The 27,102-nt window shown below is 38.5% G+C and overlaps 1 protein-coding gene across 1 annotated transcript in view; it reads left to right on the plus strand.

The window, feature by feature from the left end:
• The window catches only part of LOC140305678 (voltage-dependent calcium channel gamma-2 subunit-like), a 57,291-nt gene extending 31,116 nt beyond the window's left edge, over positions 1–26,175 (plus strand). Inside the window, exons 2-4 of the mRNA XM_072384635.1 lie at positions 4,871–4,954; positions 20,877–21,017; positions 23,920–26,175. Coding sequence (XP_072240736.1) covers positions 4,871–4,954; positions 20,877–21,017; positions 23,920–24,452 — 758 coding nt within the window. The 3' untranslated portion in view covers positions 24,453–26,175. The remainder of the gene's footprint in view (positions 1–4,870; positions 4,955–20,876; positions 21,018–23,919) is intronic.
• The last annotated feature ends 927 nt before the right edge of the window (positions 26,176–27,102 follow it).

Raw genomic sequence — 27,102 nt, forward strand, 5'->3', positions numbered from 1 at the left:
CAACTAAAGCTTAGCTGAACTTGAGTCATACATGACAGAGATCTAGAACACATTCAACAATAGAATGACTATAAAAGAAAGAAGTCAAGGTGATACAAAGACCCAGTCAAAGTCCGGACCTCAACTTGACTGAAATGCTTTTGTGGGGTGTTAAGAGAACTAAGCAGAAGCAAACGCTGCAAACCCCAAAGAACTGAAGCAGTGTTGCAAAGTAAATTGGGCCAAAATACCTCAAAAAAACATGTGAGAGACTGCTACAGACAATGATTACTTTAAGGAAGTGCTGCTACAGGTGGTTCTACAAGCTGTTGAATCATGGGATTTACATAATTTTCCACACGCTGCTTCTGCATTTTGGCTTTGTTTTTTGTTCTAAATTAATAATGGCATGGTGTAATATGTCATGTGTTGCTTATCTGAGGTACCATTAACTAAATTTGAGACCTGTGAAGCCCCATGTGATTCTTTATCGTGTCCAAATGCATAACATTTAGAAATGTCAGGGGGTGTGCTTCCTTCTTCACATGACTGTACATTGTGTACCTAACCCAAAAATCTGTCAAGGTACATGCAGCACAGACTTCTTCCCTGTCAAGATGGTAAAGTGTGCTGTTGATTTGAATTGCAGAATGTGTAAACTGAAAGAGGAGCAGAGAAAGAGTGGAGGGCTTAGCTGCCAGCTCAGTTCAAATGGGAATCTGGTCTTCAGGGAACAGGCACATGTATGTATGTGAGAGACAGATAGGAGAACGGGTGGAAGACACAGCGAGGGGGTTGTGTGTGAGAGAGATAGAAGAAGAGAAGGAAGGCAAAATGCAATTCCAGATTACATGTGCTTGTGGTGCAGCGTGGGTGGGCATGTGTTGGAGCAAGAGAGGGAGCGTGTGAACGGGAGAGACAGACAGAGCAGTGTTGGTAGAACGGGAATAATATCATGGAGCTCCTACATTGCAGTGCGTATGTGAACTGATGCACTTGACATATTGATGGATAATCACATGAAGACACGGGCACTCGTAGCAAGAAACTAAAGCTGAAAACTAAACATTGGCACAAATAGCAATGCAATTAAGGTTGTGGGAGTGATGGGAGCGACAGAACAGTGTCTTTACTGATCTTCTACTTTGTACATCACCTAGCAACCATCATATAGAATGTTTTACTGTAAGACCATTTTATACTGCTGATGTAATGACAATATTAGGGCGGTAATGACACGAGTTATACCCTTTGAAATAGCAATGCACTTGTTAATTCTCGGGAATTAGCATTTTAAAATCTTTAAAATCATTTTAGAATATCGTCAGCAACATCCTCTCAGTCCTCTTGCAGTATGAACAGAGATGATGGCAACATATTTCTCAGCAACATAGTTTCATTTCAGAATATGCATTAAGTATGTTACTCCACAGTGCAAAAGCAGGAACACAAAAAAAGACTCAAAAATTGTACAATGGCTACACTTTCTGGGCTGTAAAATCTTTGCATGCCTAAGTCTGCTTTTTATAATCATAACATGCCTGCGTTTTGCATAACATGAAGCTATAGTGTACGATCAAGTCATGTAAAAAATGCTGCATTTTCAAGGCTCCAAAAATGTTACATTTCTATGCTTTTCTTCGTGAGATGTAACAAGTCTAAGTTTGGCGTTACGTCATATTACACAACTATAGAGTGCTCATAAATACTTTTACAGAGGTTGGAAGGTGGTTTTACACTGTGTACTGTCACACCAGATAACCCAGCGTGAGCCCCATCTGACTTCTCACTTCTCAGCGTAGCTGTCAGTTGTGGTTTGGTTAGGGTTAGGCATGAAAAATACAGGATTAGGTTTAATTATTAAGAAGTACACGGTTCCACCAGGGCATCAAGCCGTGTGATTGGTGCCCTCTACAAAATAACAGTCACAGGAAAACATTACATTTCACAATTTTTGTCCACTGTGTGGAAATGCCTCTGCATTGTGCTCAGGGTCTTCTGCTGTTTAAAACCCTGAAGATGACATTCAAACATTAAAAAAAAACTTGAATGTAAATATAACCAGCAAAAAAGTAGGCCTATATTCCACAACAAAACAATATGTGGGCATGTCTTATATTCATTGTGTTATTTTTTAAATCAGCTGTGTAACTATAGTAACTGCCCTGGTCTAGATGCGTAGAGTTGATGAATGAGTAAAACAAACAGAGCTGGATCACAGATACAGTAAAAAGTCAATCTGGAAATTTGGATATGCAGACAAATAATGAAAATGTTGGCCCTCATAAGGATTCTTTCTTGTCTCATCTGCTTTCCACCGACTCTCATCTATCAATCAAAACAATATGCATTGTCTGGAGCAATAATCTGAGACTCCTGTGACATGATGAGACATTAAGGCAAGAATGCCTTTCAGAGATGAAAAATTTAACAATGTTTTGAAATTCCAGCGTCCTTGACTCCTAAAGCTCATCTGTGGTTAGTTCTACATCACAAAAAATATCCTGTCCTCTTTCCAATCAGAGAACATGTCTCCTGTAAGACTTCAGCACTCTGTCTGAAACTTTTCGCTCTTCTTGCTCATCCTTCCACTTCCACCTGTTATTCTCTCCTCCCTCTCAGTTCTTTGTCACTCTTTGTCTTTACTTTTCCTCTTCAATGATTCATTTACCATCCCTCTTGCTCTCCTCCCTGCAAAGGCAAGTTGTTTTAACAGCTGATACCTAACTGGATATCATCTGCCATTATTTATGAATGAATTATTTCCTGTCAAAATGAAGCCATGCCACTTTTACCAACTTCACTTTACCATGTGTATTGGGCTCCCACATTTAAGACATTTTCTGAATATAGTTTGCAAAAATCAAAATGTCAAGTGGTATTTTGGATTTCTGTCTGCTGGTAGATAGCACGTTCAGTTAACATTATTAATGATCATTTAGATACACAATTATTATTATTATAATTATTATTGATATTCAGAAAAGCATTTCACATTATGAAAATATAGATTCACTCACCAGAACAGCAATATCAGACAAGCTCAGAACATTCTTACAATTAGGAAATAGACTTTCAGATATCATATACAAATGAAAACTGCACTTGATATACATTGTAAAAAATAGTTGTCTGATTCTTCCTAGTCAAAATAAATATGTCAGATAACACTTATGATGTTCTGTTGTCTACAGTGATCATTGGTGATATCGTCCTACTATCAGTTTTGTAATTTTTGCCACATCTGTGTATTGCACTTTTATTTGTAGGTGTCCACATTTACATCAGAAAGAAAATCTGGGAGGATCATTTTCAAAAATGCAAAATGAACAATCACACTGAAAACCAATAAAATCATTTAGAACATGCTCAGATATGTTTACTTTGTTTTAATAAAGCATAAAGCTTCAGTATAAGTGTACATTTTGGTGGGGGAAAAAAATTATTCCCTTTTTTTCTATTGAAACATTCAGTCCCAAGAGATCTGCAACTCGCAACTGATTATATGATAGACGATGTCATTTGATTTCTTTTAAAGTATATATTCGTAGCTCCTCCATCACTTATAAAAATCATTTCTGAAACTTCCTTCATGTCCACTAGAGGTCAAATCACGTCACCTACGAGAGCTTTGCTCATCGACACATTATTTCTATGTCTACCCCCCCTGAATATACATGGCATGATTTAAGTATATTTTGTATTGCCACTCACATTTGCAAAAGCACAGTCACAAAGTGGGACAAAAGTGAAGCTATTTCTTCTAACTCAAGGAATGTCACTCTCAGGCACTGAAAGGAATTTCAACACACAACTCACATATTGCATCCAGAAATGATGAAATAATGACAGCATTTGGTGAATGCTGAAAGCTTTTCTCTTCTTTATATCTATCAAAGTCTGAAAAAACAATTTGTCCGTGTTTGGTGAAGTTATATGCAGATGAAGATATGCAAAATATGAACCAGGCTGACATTACAACCAAGTGATGCGATTCTCACTTTTATTTGTAAAGCTTTGGTTTAAACATTTTATTTTCCCTGTAGTCATGATAAACATGCTAAAATATTTGCAAGTTTAGCTGTAAAAGGCTTTTACAACAGTGAGACTCTTGACAAGCTGTCTAATGCTCCAGTGTGAATGCTCGTGTGTCCGTATGGCTGTTAGTGTGAGGCATATTGTGTCTGTGTGTGTACTTGTGTGTAACTGATGCCCATTTCAAAGCCGGGTACTCGTCTTTCGTCCTTCAATTGCCAATTAACAAGGGCCCATTTAATTGCAGTGGTTTGGGAGGGCATACAATTACCACAGAAGCTGAACCAAGCTTTATACACACACACACACATAAAAACACACACACAAGCACAATCCATCTTAATGAGCAACACTATCAGCAATCCCTCCTTTCTTCTCCTCTTTTATTTGCATGTGGCTCACTCTTTTCACGCAATTACCCCTCACACACCCACCTGCATTTTTTAAGCACTTAAACACTTCCCATCTTCTCTTCTCTTCTCTCATTTTCTGCCCTGCTGTGTAATTTATAAAAATGCTGACAAACCACCCTGCTTTTACTCAACTTCTTTGCCTTAAATTTGACATTTTCTCTTTGTCCTCCACTCCAGTTTCTCGATTCATCCGTTTTTTTATTTTTTATTTTCTTACCTTCTTCTCTGATTCCTTTTACTGTTGTCCTTCTGTGGCTATCTTGTTTCTTTGATAGGTAGCTGGTTATTTTTTATATTAGTTAAAGCGTTATATAGATATTCAAGTTAGCATCAGATTTCATTAATTCATCAGTCATGCTTTAACCTGTGGGTTTTCTTCTGTTTGTACTACAATATCTTCATAACTCTTCCTTTCTTTCTTACTTTCTTTCTCTCTCTCACAGGTTCATTTAAAGGCATGTGTAAGCAAATAGATCACTTCCCTGAGGATGCTGACTATGAGGCGGACGCTTCAGAGTACTTCCTACGTGAGTTCCTCCTTTCTTTCATACATATTCCCCTGTATTGTTTTCACCCTTACAATTACTCCAGTTTTGCTTTGTTGTCAGAAGACTGTTCTTTTCTGTGGTCCTTTTTGTTTTTGTGGGGTTTTTTTGGTTTGTGAGAAGATAAGTCAAGGTACCTGAAGGAGATTCGCACAAACACTATCACAAACATTTCGGGGTGTAGAACCAAGCACAATTGATATGTAACGGAAACCCTAACATGTCCAAATAGTCTAAATGTGCCATCCACCAATCCAGAAAAACTGGAAAAACATTTGTATATTTGAGTAAAAACTGCTTAAATCTCAACATTTCATCAAGTATCCCTTAGTTATAGAAAAAAGGACTAAGCAAAAGCAGGCTCACCCAGTAAGGACAAAAGGAAAGTGTAGGAAAGAGGTCAAGAGGATGGGAAAGGACAAAGACAGGGAGTGGCAAAAGGCTGATGAGGAGGAGAAACTAGAGAGGACAAGTTAAAGTCAGAGCAGAGAGGAGGGAGTGGTAAAATGTGGAGGTGGCAGGATTGGCAGGATTAAGAAGAGGTCACTGATGTGGAAGAGGAGCACCCAGGAATGGCCCAAGAAAGAGTTTTCAAAAAGAGAGGGAGGAAGGGGGAACAAGAAAATGGCAAGACTGGGAGATGATTAGGTTGAGGAGGTGAAGGACAAGGAGTAGAGTACCAGTGCAGGGCTGTCGCTCTCCCAGCGGCTCACCAATTAGGACACTTTCTTCTATAAATACTCCAGGCTCCACAAAGTGGGTCACACCTCTCCCTCTTCTCCTTCCTTCCATGCATTCCTCACCTCCTCCCTCTTGCCTTCCACCCATCTGTCCGTCCATCTCCAGTGAGGCCTTCACGCCCGTCTGACAGCTGGTGGATGGAGGCTGCAGGGTGAAGCTAGAGATGATGGGGAACAGGAGAGGCTGAATTTGTTGTCAGGCCCATGCAAGAATATAAATATATAAAGTTTGGAAAAGTTTTTAGGTACTTTATTCAGAGGAGGGATACACTAAACACAACTGTTATTTTTAGGACAGCTAGTGTTTCTAAGTTGAGAGGATTCTCTAAATGTCCTTAAGTATATCACTGTAGTCCCTCAGCATGGTGCTTTTGCAGCCATTTGTTATGAGGAGATGGATGCCAAAAAATGTATCCCTTCAGATAAAATGTGTGACAGAGATAAGACATCAACTGAGATGTGCTCCAGTATCTTATTTATACCCTCGTGGCCACTAAAGCAGCAGTTGCTCAGCTTTTCATTTTAGATTGCAGTTTTTTGCCTAGTTGAACCACCATGTTGCCTGTAAACCTTCATTTATGCTGGTATCATTAGATATACAAAGGGAGTAGTACATAGTAATAGAGAGTTTTAGAATAATCAGTGGATGTTTAGCCAATGTCAATTTTTCTTTTCTCATTTCCTTAATATTGGAATTGCATGAAACCGCAGATTGTGACACTATACGTTTCAGAGATGTGAACAAACATCGCTATGACACATTTTTTTGTGTGATCGGGCTGGTTGTAGGTTTTTGTTGGCGTATGTAAAAGTCTTTATGCCTGGATGTTTGCCAGATGTTGCAAATATGAGGTAAATACCCATCTCTTTGTCTACTGTGTGGCCTTTGAGAATGCCACATACATAATTTACCTATTCTGGTGGTAAATCTCTTCTTGTGGTATACACAATACCTAAGTCTAAAGATATTATTCTGACTCCCTGTTGCTAGGGGGACAGCTCACCGACGATAATTCAATATTGAGATGTGGATGTCTTCAGGCCAGGATTCCCGGAAAGCATTAGAATTAACTTGATTGGTGTGAATCATAAACTATTTCTGATTTACTATTTGTTATACAACTTGCCACAGTATTTCAGAACACTGTTCATGAGCAAGTGTGAATGCATGACTGAAAAAGGTCACTTAGTTTGCCTTTAAGATTAGACTGTTAATGATGATGCTGATCATACTAAATATTTTCTGATCCTAATTAAAGTAAATATGATTAACTGGCTAAGAGGAGTTGTCTATTGTAAAGTTAACAATAGACAACTGTTACATTTACATTTTACGATTTTATGCTGAGATCAGGGGAGTAGCCAATTGGTAGCCACCCCAACACATTAACAAAGTTCTTCATAGGGCTACTAAAGTAACTGTGGAACTGGAGTTGTACCATCTATCCATTTTCAACATCCGCTTTATCTAGTTCAGCACCATGGGGGAGCTGGAGTCTATCCCAGCTGTCATCAAACAAGAGGCAAAATACACCTTGGACAGTTCACCAGTCCATCACAGGGTCAACACATACAAAATTGAGAGAAACAACCATGCACACTCTGACTAACCCCTTGGTTCTATTTAGAATCACTATTTAACCTAACATGCATGTTTTAAGACTGTGGACGGAAGTCAGAGTAGCCTGGAAAGAACCCACGCATGCACAGGGAGAACATGCAGACTCCACCCAGGAAGACCCAAGCAGTGATTCAAACCAGTAACCCTGCTGTGAAATCAAAGTACTAACCACCACACGTAATGCAAAAACCGGTATAATCAATCAAAAACAAGCATTGAAAGATTCCCACCCCTGAAGCCTACCCAACCCTACCTCCTCCAAGTCTAAATCACTCACAGACTGTGTTCTGATGAGTTTTGTAGAATGATACTACTGAAACATTAAAATTGAATAGAATTAAATGTAATTAAATAGAATTTAAATTGTAAATATATTCAATTTGCAAGCTATATCATAGATAAACTAAACAGAAAAACTGCAAAGTAAAACAATACAATTTAACTAAATTGATATATCGTTTTAATTTAATAAGAGACTAAACAAAAGGTAGTTGACAATTAAACCAGACACCTATACCGAGAAGCAAAATCAGCTAAAATGAATGGACAAATAGAGAAATAAGATTGAATTCAGCAGTGTACGTTTTCAATGTCTATAAGCAACAATGCATTGTCAAATCCTTCATTCTATGTGACTGTGATCATCTTGCACAAACTTCTGCTTTTATAGATTACATGATTAAATGATTACTATGACTGCACTAACATACTGACTCCTGTCCTCTGTACTTGTCGTCCCTGAAATATTCAGTGATGTTGCAATCAATCATTTTTATGTTGCATTTACTGAACGTCTCTTTGAGTAGCAGTGTCTGCTAAATTACAGCAGTAACTGTTTAAAGTGTGGATAATGCCATACTCTGAGAGATAGAGATGATATAATATTACTTGATAAAGTCTTTTTCTCTCTCTCTCTCTATCATTCTGCCTCATACTGACAATCTTGTACACATTCTTTCCTGGAAGATTCTCAGTACTGTCATAGACTTATATGAGTGGCCACTAAGCAGCATATCTAACCTGGCTGGCTGTCTTGTTATACGATAGTTAAGACATGTGACCACTGCTCTTCAAAGAGCCGCAAATGTTACCGCTACCATTCTCAGGCCAACTGACACCTTGAATTTCAGATATTACTGTAATATGAAAAAGACAGCCAGGGAAATTCAGTGAAACAGTGACACATTGTTCACACTAATAGGTGCCCATACGTAGCCAGAAAAAAATATCACCGACAGTTTGTGCAAGATAGAACGAGATTTGACCTCATTTGAAGACCTAGTGAAGACCGGATATTTTTCATTCTATCCTCACATGTAAAACCTTATGACAAAAAAGGTGCCTTTTTCTTTTTCATAAGACTTTACATCCACTCTTGTGTTGCAAGCCTGTAACTTTTACCCCTTTGCAATGATTCCAATCCTTATCACAACACGCAAAAGATATTCTGGCATTGAATACACCAATGAGGGGTTTCAGGTGTTATTTTGTACCATCTCAAGGTTCAACAGTACGGGGTTGTCATTGTCAAAATTTATGTTAAAAAATCTCCACAGAAACTCTATTTGTACCAGGTCAGGATAGCAGGCAGGCCAGTCCAGTACCTGTAATGTGTGCAGAATGTGATTTTGTATTGTCTTATTGGAAACTGCATGGACGTTGCCTGAAAACATGTCATCTTGAATTAAGCACATGTTGCTTATGAATCTCAATGCACTTTTCTGCATATTATATATAATAGTATGCTAACGTTTAAAATGCCGTTTGTGAATCTAACTCTGTATTGTAGTGCTTGACAAAGGCTTCCCACAGTAATCTCTTGCTCGTGTGGTTATATCAGCTGTTGATGGATGAGGAAACAGAGTTCACTGATGACCAGCTTAGGCTTGCACGCTTGCTATTTACACACTGGGATTCTGGAAGATTCATTGAATGGTTCAGTGATAGTGTGCAATGTAAAGAGCAATGTGCAAATCCCTCCGTATCTCTATTTGAGGAACTTCTCGCACATTTTCAGAGAAACTAGAGGTCTTGTGCTTATCATTTCAGCCTTTTGTTGATACTGCTTCTATACAAAATCAAGATTACAGTCTCCTTTCTGAGTCAGTCACCTGTTTAAAATAATCTCTTTTTTTTTAACTTAATTACAAGCCCGGACTGGCTTCATGCGAAACTTTAAAAAAAATAAATCTGTTGTCAGCCTGAAATACAAGAATGGGTGTCTCTTTACAAATTAACTTAATGAGACAAAACATGCAATATCTTGGGTTCCGAAAGTCTGCAATAAAACAAGTCTAAGTAAATGGGTTAAACATTCAGATTAGCATTGTATTAACACAGCCAGAGGTATCACGTCTCAAGCTTTATTAAGTTAATACTTGCTAGACCACTTGGTTTACACTTGGTCAAGCATAGAGTGACTATTACAAAAATGCAAAGCCAGTTGGTATTGCCACAGATAGAATGATTAAATTCAGTTGCCACAGTTTATTAACCTATCTGCATGTATCCTGACAAGAGTGGATGCAGTCATCTCAGCCATTTTGAGCAATTCAAACTTAAATCACGGTTGAAACCATTTATAGGCACAAGTACATGGAACCAATTCACACAGCAGTAAAGTACTTCAAATGAACATCTTTAAGTAAAATAACAGTTTTGTAAATAATAATCTAATAATCCATCTTCCCTTCATGTCATAATGCATAACAGATGAGTCATAAAAAATATATAACCACGGAAGTAGGAGTTTATCTTTGACAGTTTATCTTTGACTTTCTTTTTCAAAGTCAATTGAAAAAGGCCAATTGAGGAACTGCACTAATTTTTCGGCCACAACATTACTGACTGGCGTGCTTCCACAAAACAGTGCAGCGATTTTGGGTTTGTGTTAGTGGGATGGATTTACATTTTTAATCACTTCAGAGCCAACATGAACAGACATCGTTAAGTACGGCAGATACTAAACTTCATTGAGAAAAAAAAAATCCACAACTGTAAATGTGGATGACATTTCCAGGGGGAATAGAAATGTCAAGAACCACGAGCAATGCTACCATTTAGACAAGAAAAACAGAAGGAGATCAATCTATATATTGGATGTAAGCTGTCATTCGTTTTCTATTCTTTACACTCTCACTCTCTTTATTTCTCTGTCTCTCCCCCTTTCCCCCCAAGGGCCTTTTCAGTCTCTCTCCCTCAGTCTCTTGATCTCTGAGCTGTCTCACGCTGCTTTCCCCTCCATGCTCTATCTCCCCTCTCACTGGGTGAATTTGCACATGTGGTTATGTAAGAGCAAGCAGTCAGCCTTCATCCTGCAGCAGTCGTACTATGAGCTACAGCCACAGAGAGAGACAACAGAGTCACCACCCCCAACCTTCACTACAGCATAATATAAAGGATGGAGCTTATGATTTACCTTGTTGGTGTACCTATGTAATTTTGAATTACATCCATCATTTTGGCACCATGACAGGATTGCAGTACACTCGGGGAAAATTAAGGAGGAGAACACTTCATTTTACAAGCTTTATGGATGAGATAAAAAATCACATACTAGTGCCGATACTAAGTCACAAGCTCTCCAGAAAACAATTATGGAAGGACGTTACATTCACCTCAGCATGCTGAGACTGTGATGTACTTCATATAATAGTGTTTTTTTGCCTAGTGTCCACCATATCTTTGGTTACCAATTGCTATTATTGCACCTGAGCTCCCACCGTCCGTGACAACTGCACTTATATTTGTCATATCATGGATTTAAGTAACTGTTTGTGTTCATTTGGATGTATCATTCCTCGGTCACTTTACCCTCAAACAATGAAATTTAAGATTACAGTTTGACTAACAACAATTTTTGCCTGTACCCATAGTTTTCTGGACATAAACGTCATAAGAGAAAGACTGAGTTCTGGTTTTGTGGTTGAGGAGATGGCTAGTTGTGGTTGTTAAAGAGTGAGTTTAACTTGTGTATTGGTGGTTTAAATAAAAGGAAAAGAGGTGCAGTGGGATGCAATCATTTTATGGCAAATTTATGTTGTTGTGACAAAAAAGTTTTAGATAATATTTTATTTTAACATTAACATTTTCTCAAAACACAATATTGACAGAGTCAAAAGCAAAAGTTGAGGCTTCCATAATTTCTAAAGAACATATACTTTGACAAGGGTCATGGCTTGCAAATGCTTTTTATTGACTGCAACGAGCATTGTGAGTCTTGATGCAGAAATTTCCCATTCATTGTGCATTATTCTGTGAAATTCATGCATTGTTTTGCCTGCGCAGCTCATTTGAGGTCAATACACAGATATTTAATGAGGTTTAGGTCAAGGAACTGTAGGTGCAATGGTAAAACCTTTAGCTTTAAGATTTTTCTTTAAGAAGAGTTGTGTTTAGGATCATCATCCTGTGGTAGAGGTCATCCTCTATTTCTATCTTCAGCTTTTTCTTTCTGTACACGATGTGATGTATGTTTCAAGAATTGGTGTTTCAACTGAACCTTCCCTCTTTCCCTCTTCTAGCGAAATGCCCCCCAAGCCTCTTGCTGCAAGATGAAACAAATACATGATTGATTCACCTTCGTGTTTAACAGCTGAAGTGATATTCTTTACAAATTTTCACTTAAACCTCAGAGTTTTAAATGTCCCGATTGCATCAAAATGCATCAGGCATCATATATTCAAAAACATTTAATGCTGAAATTTGAGGTGAATAAAAAACTTCATCTGATGTCCATTTTGTGCTGATTGTGTGGACATTGTTTAAGGATTTCGATTATCACCTGGTCTTGCCTAAAAATGATTGTGAAAAACCCGTGGTCCTTACAAGCTAATTAAGGTCTGAGACCTCAGTGACAGTTATCTGAGAGCCCAAGACTTAGAGCTCACAAGCTTGTCCAAGGTTCTCCTTTTCTTTTTTCTCCCTAAATATGTACAAAACAAAGACTATACTCTAATCATGCTTGAAATGTTAGAAAAGAAAAGGTTAAATGAATCTTTATATTTACTTTATTCTTTACTATACAACTTCAAGTAGGCTACTATAGTTCATGTATGTTTGCAGAATTAGAAATGGTGAGAAGTGAAAGGGTGTGAAGTGTATCACGCATTTTGTGTGCACCAGTGTGTGAGTGAGTGTGTGGTGTCTATGTGCATAGTGTCATGCATGGAGCCAGTGAATCGGATTAGATATGGCTAACAACAATTCAGCACTGTCCCTAACTGGCTTGAAAAACACAGTAACACACACTCACATACTTCTACATTTGTGAGAACCTTTCCAGTTACTTAACTAATGTTCATTTTTACCAGTTACTTAATAGTTAATAGAATCCTGTGGATTCTAAGATGACTAAAGGAAAGATATTGCTATGTTTTTGCACATTCACACAGAAAGATGTAACATTAACACCGCATCTGGAGAAAGTCATACGTGTTCACACTGACAGTTTTACACCTTTCCACTAAGTGACAGCAAGTGGGAGGAGAGCAACACAAATCCACAGTGCATAAGGATGAGAAACTTTTCATTTTTATGGTAAAAAAAAAACAAACTACAGGAAACCTTTAAATAAAAGAGTTGTCAGGAAACCTTGCCTGAGCACATTGTGTTGAAACTCAGCTTACTTTCAAGTCGTGCTGATGGTGAATGACTGACACATGCTTTTCCTCCAGGAAGAGCATGAGCTTGTTGCCACACAACTAAAATTGCTCAGTGATACAAACCCATATAACCCACTTGACTTTACTCACTTGATGTTGATTTGCAAGCATGCCCTGACTTGGTCTAGAACCAGAATATACCAAGAGCAAAAACACAAGAAATCATCAAGGAATTATATGCAAATCCCAATGACAAGTAAAACTCCAGAGCTAAAAATGTTTATCAAGAAAAACTGTCATATAGAGAACTCAACTTGCCCACTACATTATTAAAAAATTATGTATACTGCTGCAGCTGAAGAACATGGGTCATATTTTTTATATTCATTTACATTCACAAGATGTTCCAATTTTCTTTCAGGCAAACATTTCGATCCTCAAAGTAACAAATGAGCTTAGATAAATGTCATGAAATAAAAGGTACTATTTCCTCTGATATGTTGTACAGCAGAAGAAAAGGAGGGTTTTCGAAGTCTAATGAGTTACCTCACACCGGTGAACTTTAATTTAAACTTTTTAACAAGTGAGAACCAGACAAAAAAATACCTCTGTCACAACAATGTCTCCTGTCTTAAGGTCTAAAACGTAGTCCCCACAAGGATAGAAACATACACGCACAAAGACTCCTGATTCGGTCTTAGCGCTGAAGTGGAGGCAGTGCGCAATCTTTGTGTTGCTATAATTAGAAAGCTGGATGCTTGTACATAATGCTAATGTCTCCGATCAGGATGCTAGGAGACACGTGATGTCACCCACTAATGACGTCATCTGACTCACTGATGTCACTGCAGTTATTTTTGGCCAGAGAGTAGTGACATGGGGGCATATCACGATTTACATGAGTAATACGGCATGATAATGACTGGCAGGCTGCACAAGCTCCTCTATGTGTGTACTATATTCATAACAAATCACACACATATGCACACATCTACACATGCGCATTCATGCTGTTTTTTCTCTTCTCCTGACTTCTAAGCATGACTCCTGTGATGAACATGTTTGTCAGTCTTGCATCGCCATGTGCACAGGTGCATGTACACACACACACACACACACACACACACACACACCGATAGTTATTCCCCCTTAAGCTGTTTTGCTGAGTTCCCAATACCACATGTTCTTTGCTGTGGGCTCTCCCATGTGGGCGAATTGTGTGTGCTTGTGTGTTAGAAGTTTGATGGGTGTGTGTGTGTGAGTGTGTGTAGGAGACAGAGCGAGCAGATTGTTCCTGCACGGATCATGTACAGTGTGTATGGGAAACACCCCACTTTAGAGAGTGAGCAAGTGAGTAGGCGATAGGCTGATCGATGAGTGTGTTCACTTTGTAGCTTGTTGAGCTAACGTGTGTGTGACAAAGTAATGGGGGTTCTCTGCACCGTAGATTGTGCGCACACATCGCACTGTGTGTATGAGTACCCAGGGAGCTCCCATGCTGGTGTCCACCCCCGCCTCTATAATTCAAGCACAATTACAAGGCTCTCCTCTGCTGCAACTAATGAAACCATAAGTCAGCCAGAGACACACGTATAAACACACACCACTGCAGCAGAACCAACCGAGCAGTGGGAGGAATGAAGGGAAGATGAAAGTGTTTAAGAGAAGAGGTTTGAAAGTGTGCAGAAGAGGCAACACTTTCGTTTGTGTGTGTGCCTGCTCTGCCCTCTGGATGCAGGTGCTGCTTATCTTTGTTCATTTGATCAGGTTCTCTCAGGGAAAATCTAAACAGAAGAAACAGAGCCTCTCATCAGCTTCTTGCCAACTCCTTCCAAAATCTTTCAAGATGAAACATCACAAAGCTGATTATTAGGAATATCTCCAGCAACAGTTGCATCATTGAAATTCACTACCCCCAGCTTTTCAATTATTTAAAAAATGGTTTATCTATTAGTAATAATAACATAAAACCTTCTTGGCACAACACCAATGAACCAATAAGCTTACATTATACAACAATGAAACACAGAAACAGTATTTTTGATAAAGTTCATGAAGATAATTAGCACTCAGGTGCTGTTTTCTACGTATTTGTTGGTGTCATGTGTGAATTAATTCCCCTTTTTGCATTTCCATAACATTTTGAGTTGGAAATCATTCTAGTTTAGGCCTAGAAACGTACTAGAATCATTTTCAACATGGCACAAGTGTGAACTCAGGTGTTCAAACGAATCAACAAACGCACAGCAGTGGTGGGCAAATTTGATATATGGTCAGTTGTTCAGAGGACTCTGAGAGTGTTATGGGTTTTGCTGTGTTCGGGGTTGTTGTCCTTTGCTTTCTTGGAGTAATTTCATGTTTTGATTAGGTTCTGTACTTTTTGTTTTGTCATTTAGTTGCTATTGTTCTTTACCTTAGTTCAGCCCTATACTGAGTTAAATTTTTGCTTTAAAGTTCTTGGATTCTGTCTTTGGCTTTAGTCAGGTCTCAGTTAGATTTTTCTGTGCTGCTTCCTGCCATTATAACTAGATGTCCTCTGCTGTCTTTGCTTTGTTACACTGCCACTGTGTTACTACCTGCTCTTTGTGAACTCCCCTGCTTTAACTCATCTAATCGCTCCTCCAAGTGTGTATGCTCCTTAGTTTTAATTGTTTCTTAGTCTGCCTGTCAGTCATGTGGCTACCATGACCAGAGTTTAGTTTTATTGTTCGTCCTCAATTAGTACCTTGCTTTTCCTGCACCGGCTGTGCCTTTTGTTAGTCCTTTTTAATACTGACTATTTTATTCATCTGCCCATTTCCTGCCTTTTCGTCCTGCATTTGGCTCCTACTTCTCCACCTCCTCAAGGCATTGATTGTGGCCGGGAGATCGCAATTTTACATTGATAGATAACAGTGCTGCTCAAAATTTCCTCTCCATGGTTTCACCTACAATAATTAGCTGCAGCTCCGAGTGGTATTTTTTTTCTCAACACCTGAGATAAATGACTGGGAGAAATGCGTTTGAGCCAAAGATTAAGCTTCCCTACTCCTTCAGACCATATTTCAATATTATCCACTGCTGCCATCCACCATTGTTTTGTTTAACACAATACTGCATATTTGTTAAAACAGTTATGAGAAAACTTTAATTTACTTTAAGAACTTTAAGAATGCTGTGTTATGGCACAACTTCTCTTCTGAAAAATTGTTGTGACTGTATAGAGACAGCGTGGTGAGCTGAAGTCAACATCACATTTATCCTAATGTTTCTAACTATGTTGTAACAATAGTGCAGCTAAACCCTCAACAAGCTTAACCATTTAGAAAAATTACATTTGCAGCTGCTTCCATCCACCGCCTCAATGTTTTACACAACCACTGTGTGCTCGGCACACTAATGTGAATTGTTATGGCACCATGCTGTGAAAAAGACTTTGACTCTTTAAGGACAATGAGAGTATACCTCACATAGTGTCAAATCTCTTATGACTGGTGAATAACAAGCACACATAGGCTCTTACATCTCTTTCACAGGCAGTTTCATATGAAAAGAGAGGGAGACTAATGGAAAAGTGACCAGTCTCTGAATAAATTAATGCCATCACTTTAACAGAGCGATAAAGCCATTAATGTTCCATATCTCATGTGTTAAAAAGGTTTAAGTGTCTTAACGGATTTTTTTACACTGAACAGTACATTAGCTTTTTTTTACTTTGATTTAAGACAAGGCTCAGAGCAGACACCTTTTGTTGTTTTTTTTCATTATTATTATTATTATTACATTTATTAATCTGTTTCCCATAACAATGTTCTGTACATTTGGCTGGGTGTAAGTTAAAAATTGCACAGCAGTGCTACATGTGACTATGAGGTTACGATTGGTACAGCATGATAGAGTAGAGTGGCCTCAAGTAAACAGAGATCAATCCACAACCAGGAAGAAAGAGCTTCAGCTTCCACAGTGGCCTCAAGCATTCTTAAAAAAGAAACCAAAAACATACTGTGCACGTCTCTTTATGCTGCTTCCACTGCAGAGCATTCAGTCTCAGCTCAACTCTCCGTCTCTCTGTGTCTATGCCATGATGTGCTTGGTGGCAGGGTGTGCCTGGAGGCCCGCACATTTAAAAATTCTTCCTTTTAAACTCCCTGCCTTCATCTTAAAGCACTAGTGCAAAAAGAGAGGGGGAGACAGGGAGACAAAGACTGCTGGAGGCATAGCAGCTTCACAGAGAAGTGAGGGCCTGCAGTCTTTGTGCTTTTCCTCTTGTTTCATCTTCTTTTTCCTCTTCTGCACTCATATTTTACTTTTAGCTCCTTTTGGTTCTGCTAATCATTTTTATATTCATCCCTCTATTCTCGTTTTTGTCAATTTAGGTTTTGCAACATTTCCCTTAATGTATCAGCTTGTCCCTCGCCTTTGAAATCTAAAATCTGAAATCAAGCTAGTCACCATTACACTAGCCTCTGTAGTTCATATATATGAGTAACTCATATAACGTGTCACACCTCACTGTGAAGTTTTATATTCATTGTCATTATCAAATGAATAGTTACACAAAACGAACAGTTCAACTAATAAATATCAGTTCATCTGAAAAAAATGCCATCACATTGTTTACATTAAAAGGAAAAAAAACTTTGGTCTCACTACCAAGCCATATAATTGCTTTATCAGGATTGCTTGATAAAACACTGAGGCATCAATTTTCAACAAACTGTCTAAATTCCTCGGAACAAAATGTTTTCAAATCATAAACCAAAGTCACCCACAAATCAAATCAAATTTGATGCAAATCAAATTGGTCAAAGAGCTGCTAAGAAAGTGCAAATAAATATGAACTATTATTGATTGTCTGGTGCAGCTATTGTCTGTGTCTTTGATCTTTTTTGTTTTTGGCATTTTGTCCACATCATGATGAAATTGCTTGATTTATGCCTCTGCTGGCTCAAACTAGCTTTCAACCAATCAGTATTTGAGCTATGCTTAGCATCATCTTTGAGGGCTGTGAGGAGTTTTTGAAAGACTGTCTAAGTATAGCACTCTGAGATCCCTGATGAAGAGGGATTTTATAAATAAAATTCATTATTACTATTATTCTTATTCTTAAGTTGGTTCAAATACCCAGAATCCTTCGCTCAACATTTGGTGAGATCATCAGGGCAGGATACTCACGTGCTACCATGAGGAAAACCCGAAACACTACTGGCTCTGAAAATTTGTTGTATTTGATGAAAGCAGGGTGAGAAAAAAAAAAACTCTGGTTCATTGTTAAATGCTGCTGTGCTATAACTTACCTACTTGTAATCAAGTCTCACTTTGCTGGTGTCATATACTGCAATTTTGTCAAGACTCCCGGTGTCTATTATTGATGAAGAAGGTAGCCTTTAATATGAATAGTCAACACACCAAGTTAATTGGTACTATGAATACAGTCGTCATCGTAATCTTTATATGCTAGAACAAGTCAAGACAGGGGTCACCGCAGTGATTAAGAAGCATCAGGCTTGGCACACAATCAATAAAATTTTGATTGCAAAATACAGCCATGCTGCCATATATTGTGTGCTGTCTACAGTAATTTGTGCTCACTGTGTGACTCAGATTATCACAGTGAAGCTCAAACAGCAGTGTGTTCACCTCTAGGTAGATAAATCAAGTGCAGCACAGGTGGAATTGTGAATATGTGTCATCTTTTTTACTCTTTAAAGAAAATTTAAAAAATATATATGTTCTCATACTATATGTGCACAATTTGAGAGGCTTTCCACCTTTGCGTCCACCTACCACCAAGACAATTTCCCCTGATGCCACATGTCAGGGAAGATGAGGAGTTGAGGTTAAAACACATGGAGGAGGACGGAAATTTTGGTGCAGTGCCAACTCTGAGGTCATCTTAATATTCGATCTGCTTCGATGAAGGAAAGCATCACAGTGCTGCTCTGCTGGAGACATGAAGAGAAAGAGATACTGTGTGACGCCAGAGTTTTTGTGTATTCAGTGGCAATTCATAGTAGCCATAGGGTAAGGCTGTAAAGGCTAACCCAAGGTTGTTACAACACCAGCGCTGCTTTGCTAATTTTGGTTGACATTTTGTTTTTTCAGGACAAAAAACAGTGACTAGCATAAAACATTAACATTATACCGGACAACAAAATAATAAATAAAATAAACAATTGGTATTTATCTCAAGAGGGAAATTTTCGTGAATGTGGGAAATATCAAGCTATTTCAAGATGGAAGGTGATTTTGAATGAGATTCTGCTGGAGTCTGGGATGTTTTGGAGCCAGCACAAAGTGGTCATCATTGGAATTGCTCTGTAAGGCACTACTTTATTGATTTTTGAGAGTGGGTGACACAACGTCCATCTTTTATCTACTGTTTATACTCACAGCACAGAATTGTTGCTTGTTTTAATTTTGCCAAAAAGTAAATACTACACTTTACTATAATCAAAAAACATTTGTGTTATTTTAGCTGCCTAAAATGACATACATTACCATTCGCCACAAAGAAATGCTTTATTTGTAAAAATCATTTGTCAAAAGGTGCCTGAATGGTGTGCTATTTATACACAGTGGCATGAGATCAGGTTGGTTTCTTGTCTCCTCAAACTTCATAACTGATGTTTGTCAGCTTACATCTAGGTTTTGTCACATCCGTGAAATGTATTTCAGCCCATTAATTGCTGAGCACAATCTGTTATCAAATAAGCTGGAACAAATAAAATGTCTTGAAAGGAAACTCAGAGTACCACATGCACAGCAGTGTTTCTCTCCTGGGTACCAGCCGGGGCAGGGGTACAACACAATTAACCAAATAAAGTCAAAACTCCAGCACGATACCTTGGTGTGCACTGGAATTTTTAGTTTCTGATTTATTCCGTTTAGTTTGGTTTGCTCCAACTCACACCAGGATACGAGACGGATCTATGCTGATGTGCCATGGAATTGTAAATTTTTGGACTTCAGCTAACAACTATATTACCATATCTTCCACAAGCTAAGCTTAATTTGAATCAGAATCAGCTAAAGTTGCTGAAAAATTGGTTGCGGTTAGTTGCATATCTAAACAATATAAAAAATATAGTTACACAAAGGTAAAACAGAAATACAATCTGGGGTATCTTTGTGTAGTAAGTCTCGCTTTTAATGTGCTGATTCCACACTGATGACAGTGTGGAATCAATGTTTTAAATCCAGTCTAAGTTATACACTCTCTGGTATTTGTGTGCAAAAACCTGCATCAGCTTGAAAATAATCAGAAGTTCAGACATGAGACATTGGCTGCCTCTAAAACAAGTAGAACCATGACAACACTATGGTCTATCAGCTAAATTGTCCATCAGAGGGCAAACAGATAGCCGATGGGCAAGCTAATAGAGGGAAGAGAGGGAAGACACAGGTAGATGGAGAGATGGAACGATAGGACAATGAAGACGGCTCTAATGAGCAAGACAAACTTGATGCCCATGGGAGGAAAAACATTTGCTACAGACAGAAGGGAGGAGGAATAAGGTTTTTGCAAGTAAAACAGTTTATCCAATGTAGCTCAGTCAAAGAACAGAATCACATAATTCTTACAGTGTTAAGTCCTGAACAAGTCATTCAAGATAGCAAACACTGAATTAAGCATTTGTTAATTTTTGCCCATTTCTGCTGCTGAATGACTTATTGTACTTCTTGCCAACACAAATTCATACAGATGTACACAGTTATTTTAATATAATCTCTTTTTTTCAGATAAATAGTACCATCATCTTTCAGGTGACTATTGTGTGGTACCACAAGTGAACCATCAAATGCTAAAATGCAATATTATTATTATCATTATTTTTACAAGAGCTCACATTAAGTCAGAAAGGTCTTTCTCTCTTTTAGTAATCTTATATTTGGCAAATGTCCAGTGGAGACAATCCTGACAGCTGTTTTTTCCTGGATGTGTGTGTGTGTGTGTCCAGGCGCTGTACGAGCCTCCAGCATCTTCCCCATCCTGAGTGTGATCCTGCTCTTCATGGGGGGGCTTTGCATTGCCGCCAGCGAATTCTACAAGTCACGCCACAACATCATCCTCAGCTCTGGCATCCTCTTCGTCTCTGCAGGTATAAAGGAAAGAAGGGGAACTGCAGAAAAGGGTGGGGGGTGGGGGTGTTGGAAGGACTGAAAGAAGGAGGACGGCTGACTAACTAGGAGATGTCAGCGTACAAGTCAGTGGGTGGGGCAAACGGAGGGAGGGATGATTAAGAAGAAGAGATCAAAGTCAGAGCAAATAAAAGGAAAGCTGAGGAACCTATAGCAGGAGGAGGAAAGAGAAGATCAGTATCATGAATGGGTAGAGCTGAGGGGGAGAGACTAAAAAAAGGTGAAGATATCCTTGTTGCATCACAGTATCAAAATATCTGACTCGACTTAAATGTATTTTTTGGTAAGTAATAGAACATGAAATGTTCTGTGGATGCTCACGATGGCTCTCCAACACCAATGTGGTGTGGTGCATTGCGTGACATATACAGTATAACATTTGCCTTAGATTGCAGCAGGCCCAAAATGGATGCAGGTTGCCATTCTATGTTCTTATGTTTTTGTGTGTTTATATGTGTGTCATGGTTCTAGGCCATGGCCTACTGTGTTGTGCTAGATAACTAGTTCCCCTTCAAGTCAGAAGTGAGAGATGCAGTTCTCTGTGTTTCTCTCTTTCTTTTTGCTGTCTGTTTCTGTCTCTCTTGCCCTGTTGCTAGGCTAAGAGGAGGCCGCTGGGATTACACTCTAAAAATAAGGTGTCCCTGATACTCTTTTGCTCTGATCCATCTCAATCAGGTCTTCAGTCCAAACTCTTAAGTCTGCTTATCTGTATCTTCATATGTTGTTATTTTCACTGTTTGTTTTCATATTTGAATGTTTATTTTTCTCTGGCTATTTCTCCAGGTTTAAGTATGTATTTCTGGCTAAGCACAGCAACGATGCAAAAGATTATCATAATATAAGCAGAAAAAAAGGTTTCGCAGATCAGAGAGATCAGCAGAATGTATGAAGTTAAACATTTTCAAATGTAGGAAGTGCTGAGGGAGGGTAAAATATGGGGATACAGGGAAAGATGTCCAAACGCTGTAAGAAATAGAGGTGAATCTGCCCCAGTTTGAGATTTAAAATTACAAAAAAAGAAGAACAAAAGACAAAAGTGCTGGACTCTCATTTACCACAACTGAAATCAGTGCATGTGGGAAAATGTGCACATCAGATTGTACTCCCATGAATGCTGTTGATATATGGACATGCTTAAAAATGTCAGTTGAAGTATATTTTGGTTCCTTGTCACTCGTATTGATCAGCTGTCTTCATTTTCTTTCCAAGTCAAACTAATCTGGTTCCTCAGGCTGATGAGCATCAAAAGTAACTGAAATTGTAAAACCCTTTGAATTCATGTACGTGCAGATATGTGCAGTATTTAAAAGCATCAATTAATTATGATAAGCCAGTGAGTGAGTAAATTCCCTCAAAACCGTAACAAGTTTGGCCCTAGTGATAGAAATGTAAATTGTCAGAAAATATTGAATATATTTTGCTTTAAATGATGCACCTGTCTACTGGGTACTTTAAAAAGGAGTCTCCAACTAAGTTTGTCTAACATTTGCTGCTTGGGGTGTATTTCCACCCCCCAGTCTCACTATCATTCAGTTTAAATCTAATTGTGTAAAATAACCACTGTGTGAGCTTATTGATTAGCTAATGATATATTCAAACTGTATTCATTCGTTTCATAAGTTGGAGTTTATAGATATAGGTTTTTATTATTAAGGATTAAGGATTAACTATTAAGGATTTCAGAAAACTTCAAGAAAGTCTGCAAGGATACTTAAATATGGCCATACTTTCACAGTGAAGTATTTTTTGTTAAACATTGTGAGCAAAATTATATTTTGAAAGTTTGAAATACATAGAATAATAATCTATAATAACAAATCTATAGAATTAGAATGTAAATTTGCATATTTTGTGCATATTTACATGAAAAAATGTTCTGATTCAATTAATAATTTAATTGATTGAATTTTTTTTGGCTGAGTTTTTCCATACAACATGAAAAGGTTAGTGGCCAACCTGCAAGCTGCACCACAGTTGCCTCTCATGATATCACCTGATATAAAGGATTTACCCAAGATGCCAGACCAATAGACTATAATGCTTACACCAGGGCCTTAAAACTGGTTAAGTATTAGCTTGGTCTCTCACAACTAAATCTCAAGATGTTCTGTAAATGTCTGGGAACATTATTTAAATTTTCAGATCGCAAAGCATCAGCCTAGAAAAGCCCATTGCTGCTAAATGTTGGGACAAGCTTTGAGAAGTTGATAAAGTTTGAAATTTGCATAATTTTGCATCTCCAGCTGTGAATATTAAAGCAACACGCAATTCAAGGCCAAGTCTCTTATTTTCAAAAGTTATCCATGAGCTCAAATATTTTGGGATATTCAAATATCTCCATGGTGCTCCTTTTAATTTTTTCCACTATTGCTTTCTATAAATTGTCCAAAACAAAAATGATGCAGTGATTTTGTTTAAATTTGTCGCACAAACATTTGATCTTTACCACTTGTGGTTCAGTTAACCTTCTAAGCAGTTATTCAGGAAAACATTTTGACCAGGGGTGCTTTGAGGGAGGAGAAGTGATGTAATTCCATAGTTTACATTTTCAGTCCCTCCAGGAATGTTTTGTTGCTATAGTATCAAGTTTTTATCACAAAATAATCCTGTTAATGAATGTATATAACATATTTTATATATGTAAATATGAATAATTCTTTTTTCTTTAAGTCTGTCTGACCTCTGCACAGTAAATCATCAAAAAGAAGTTGGTGTGATTATACTCTTGGTCTTGCGAGCTTACAGATAACACATAACAATAGAAAAGCACGGGAGAGGCAGTTTCATAATGTGTTACTCTATTTGAGTTCAGCTGTATTTTAGTTTAGATATAATTACTCTTTCTCTTTTCCTTTTTTTTAGGCCTGAGCAACATCATAGGAATCATTGTGTACATATCAGCCAACGCTGGTGACCCTTCTAAGAGTGACTCCAAGAAGAACAGCTATTCCTATGGTTGGTCCTTCTACTTTGGCGCCCTTTCCTTCATCATGGCTGAGATGGTGGGTGTGCTGGCTGTGCACATGTTCATTGATCGCCATCGGGAGCTGCGAGTTGGAGCGCGAGCCGCCGACTACCTCCAAGGCGCGGCCATCACACGCATCCCCAGCTACCGCTACCGCTATCGACGCCGCTCGCGCTCCTCATCCCGTTCTACAGATCCCTCGCACTCTCGCGAGGCCTCACCAGTGGGCCTGAAGGCCTTCGGGACGCTGCCCTCCACTGAGCTGTCCATGTACACGCTGCCCAAGGGCCAAACGGGCACCCCGACAGCTACCTATAACTCCACGGAGAGGGACCACAACTTCCTGCAGGTCCACAACTGCATTCAGAAAGACCTGAAAGACTCAGGCAGCCACAGCAACACCGCCAATCGGCGCACTACACCTGTATGAAACAGAGATGGACCACAGACGTTGGCATAAATTAGAGGGGTATTGGGAGGGGGAGATGGGGAGGGGGAGGGGTAGAAATGGATAGATTTAGGGGTGATGAGTAAGTAACGGGGAAATTCTGTGCGCTCCACAGCACCTCAGATAATCATTGAGTTTCTGTTGGTAAAAAAAGAAAAAAAAAGGAAACAGAGTAAAAATGCATAAAAAAAGAAACATGCATGATTTTCCCATGAACCATTGTTTCACAAGATCTGAACATGTTTGTAAAGAGTTGAGGGGGTGATAAACGGGGAGACGAGACTTCTGGGACGCTGGGGTGTGGTGGGCAGTTGTTGTTTCGGGGCTGTGGGACCGTGGAGTGGTGGGCTGGGCCAGACTGCCTGTTCAAAGGCGAACTTTATTTTTTTACTTTTCCTCAGTCTGAACAAAGAGGGGCCTTGTTTTCCCCTCGGCCCAGCCTGTTAACCTGCCCTTGCACTACCATACAACAAGCCCCAAACACACACTCCATAAACACCCTTACACCCAACTCCTTTGTTTAGTTGCTGTATCTTCTTGATTTCATTCTTTAATCACATTAATACTGTGAACCATTGCGGTGTGGGATTCAAGCAGGGAGCAATTCAGGCCGCAAAAAAAATATAAATATATATATTTAAAAAAAGAAAAAAACACATAAGTTAATATATGTATTGATTATATATAAATATATGAATATACATGTTAATACATCATGACTAGACATCCCTGGCGCAAAAAAATATCAACAGGAAAAAAAAGTGAAGTAACTTGAGAGTTACTGTAGTTAAACTAAATCGAGTCATCATGGAAACAAAACCAAGGAGGATTCAGCGCAACTGGCTCATTTGATAGCAAAGGCTACAGCCAGCTTGATAAACTGATATTGGTTAGTATTAGACACATTGTCACATTCTTTTACAAGAACAACAAAAAAATCCTTTGGAAGTCTGCCAAAACCTTGGCAGCCATCTTTGATCAGGGTCAACTCATGGTAAAAAGTTGACCTCACTTTTTTGTTGTTTTTTTTCCTTCTTTTTCTTCTTTTTTTTTTTTTTTTTTTACCCCTTAAAGGGGCGGAGTGAAGAGAGAACTCTGGGTAAGGGATAATCTCTCTGCAAACTTGAAGATGACTGTGGACAATGAAACGTCACTACTGCCAAAGACACAAAGTAGTACGTGAGAGAACACGGCTACCATCAAGCTGAAGCAAAGTGACTCCAAAAAATTAAGAATTTACGTGCATGCTGATCAAAATCATCCACTCTGCTTTTAAGAAACCTATGTTTTGAACAACTGAACAATGATATCATGTAAGGGCAGTGGGAAAATAGAAATTAATGTTACAGTACTGTGTCTCTTCATTTATTTATTTTTTTCTTTGGAGTGGGGATTTCGGGTGGGGCCTTATTACGCTTGAAGGAAAAACAGACTTTGGAAAACGTATCACAGCTTCTTTTTTTAACAGAACAATATCTTATCTTGGCTTTTCTCATTTATTTTCACAGCTCAGCTGAACTCTCACACAGCCTTATTCTTTCTTTATCTCATTTTTCTTGCTCTTTGGTTTCACATTGTGTTGTTGTAAATGAGAATATAAAAAAGCGTAATATCTTTCAAGGTGCCAAAACTGAATGAATCTGAACTTGGATGCATCAAGTCCTGATGACAAATAAATACTGACCCCTTCCCCTGTAGGGAACTGAATGAGTATTTGTTGTATTATGTCTGGTAAGAAAACACAAATGGGCTTCATACAGAAAGATCCTGTGATTCAATGTTAGCCTCTTTAGCTCTCTGAAGCTTGATTTATGCTTTAACATGTGATCAACGCTGATCCTACAAGTCTGCGTTGGTCGGCAGTTTCAACCCCTGTAGCCCAAGTTGGCAGCAAGCGTTCTGCCACTGATTCGAACAATAGATAATAGAAGACAAAAGTCTGTTGATCTAACAGCTCTGTGACAATGTGGGGAGCAGAGAAGTGTTGAACAACAGTCATTTTTAACTGAAACTACTGCAACACATAAAGGAGAGAAGTTGTATCGAGATGGATGTTGAACAAATGGAACAGACAGATTGGCAGATATTTTATAATGAGAAGATGGCTGCAGGTAGATTACTGGTTGTTGTGTTAGCATTATAAGCAAAAATTATTCAATTACAGTGTGCTACATTTTACATTTTTGTTCCACAGAGGCATTATATTTCAGCAAAGCTGCATGCTGTGTAAACGCAAACTGTACCAACATGATCAGTCTCAGTTGTCACCGTCTGCTTCCCCACGTTGTGTTGTTACCTTTATTAGAAAGTGCCCAGGCTACAGGGAAGCTGTGGAGTTGGATACACGTTGATGGCACATCTACGTCAATATGATTTTGAAGAGTAAAACCAGCTTTCATATATACAATATTTTACAAGTAGCCATGAACACTGTTACGAGGATAAGAAAAAAGTCATATTCACAGTGTGCAAATGGTTTGTTCAAAGAAAAGAAATGGATTTGAATTGAGAAACATAGAAAAAGACCTCATAATCTATTACATAATTCAGTTAAAATGATGATTTGCCTGACTGTCCAGACAGCTTAAACATATATGAAAAGAGCTTGAGCTTTGTTTGACACAATTACATC

This window comes from Leuresthes tenuis, unplaced genomic scaffold (assembly GCF_036924035.1).
Source record: "Leuresthes tenuis unplaced genomic scaffold, fLeuTen1.0.hap1 SCAF_4, whole genome shotgun sequence".
Classification (NCBI taxonomy): domain Eukaryota; kingdom Metazoa; phylum Chordata; class Actinopteri; order Atheriniformes; family Atherinopsidae; genus Leuresthes; species Leuresthes tenuis.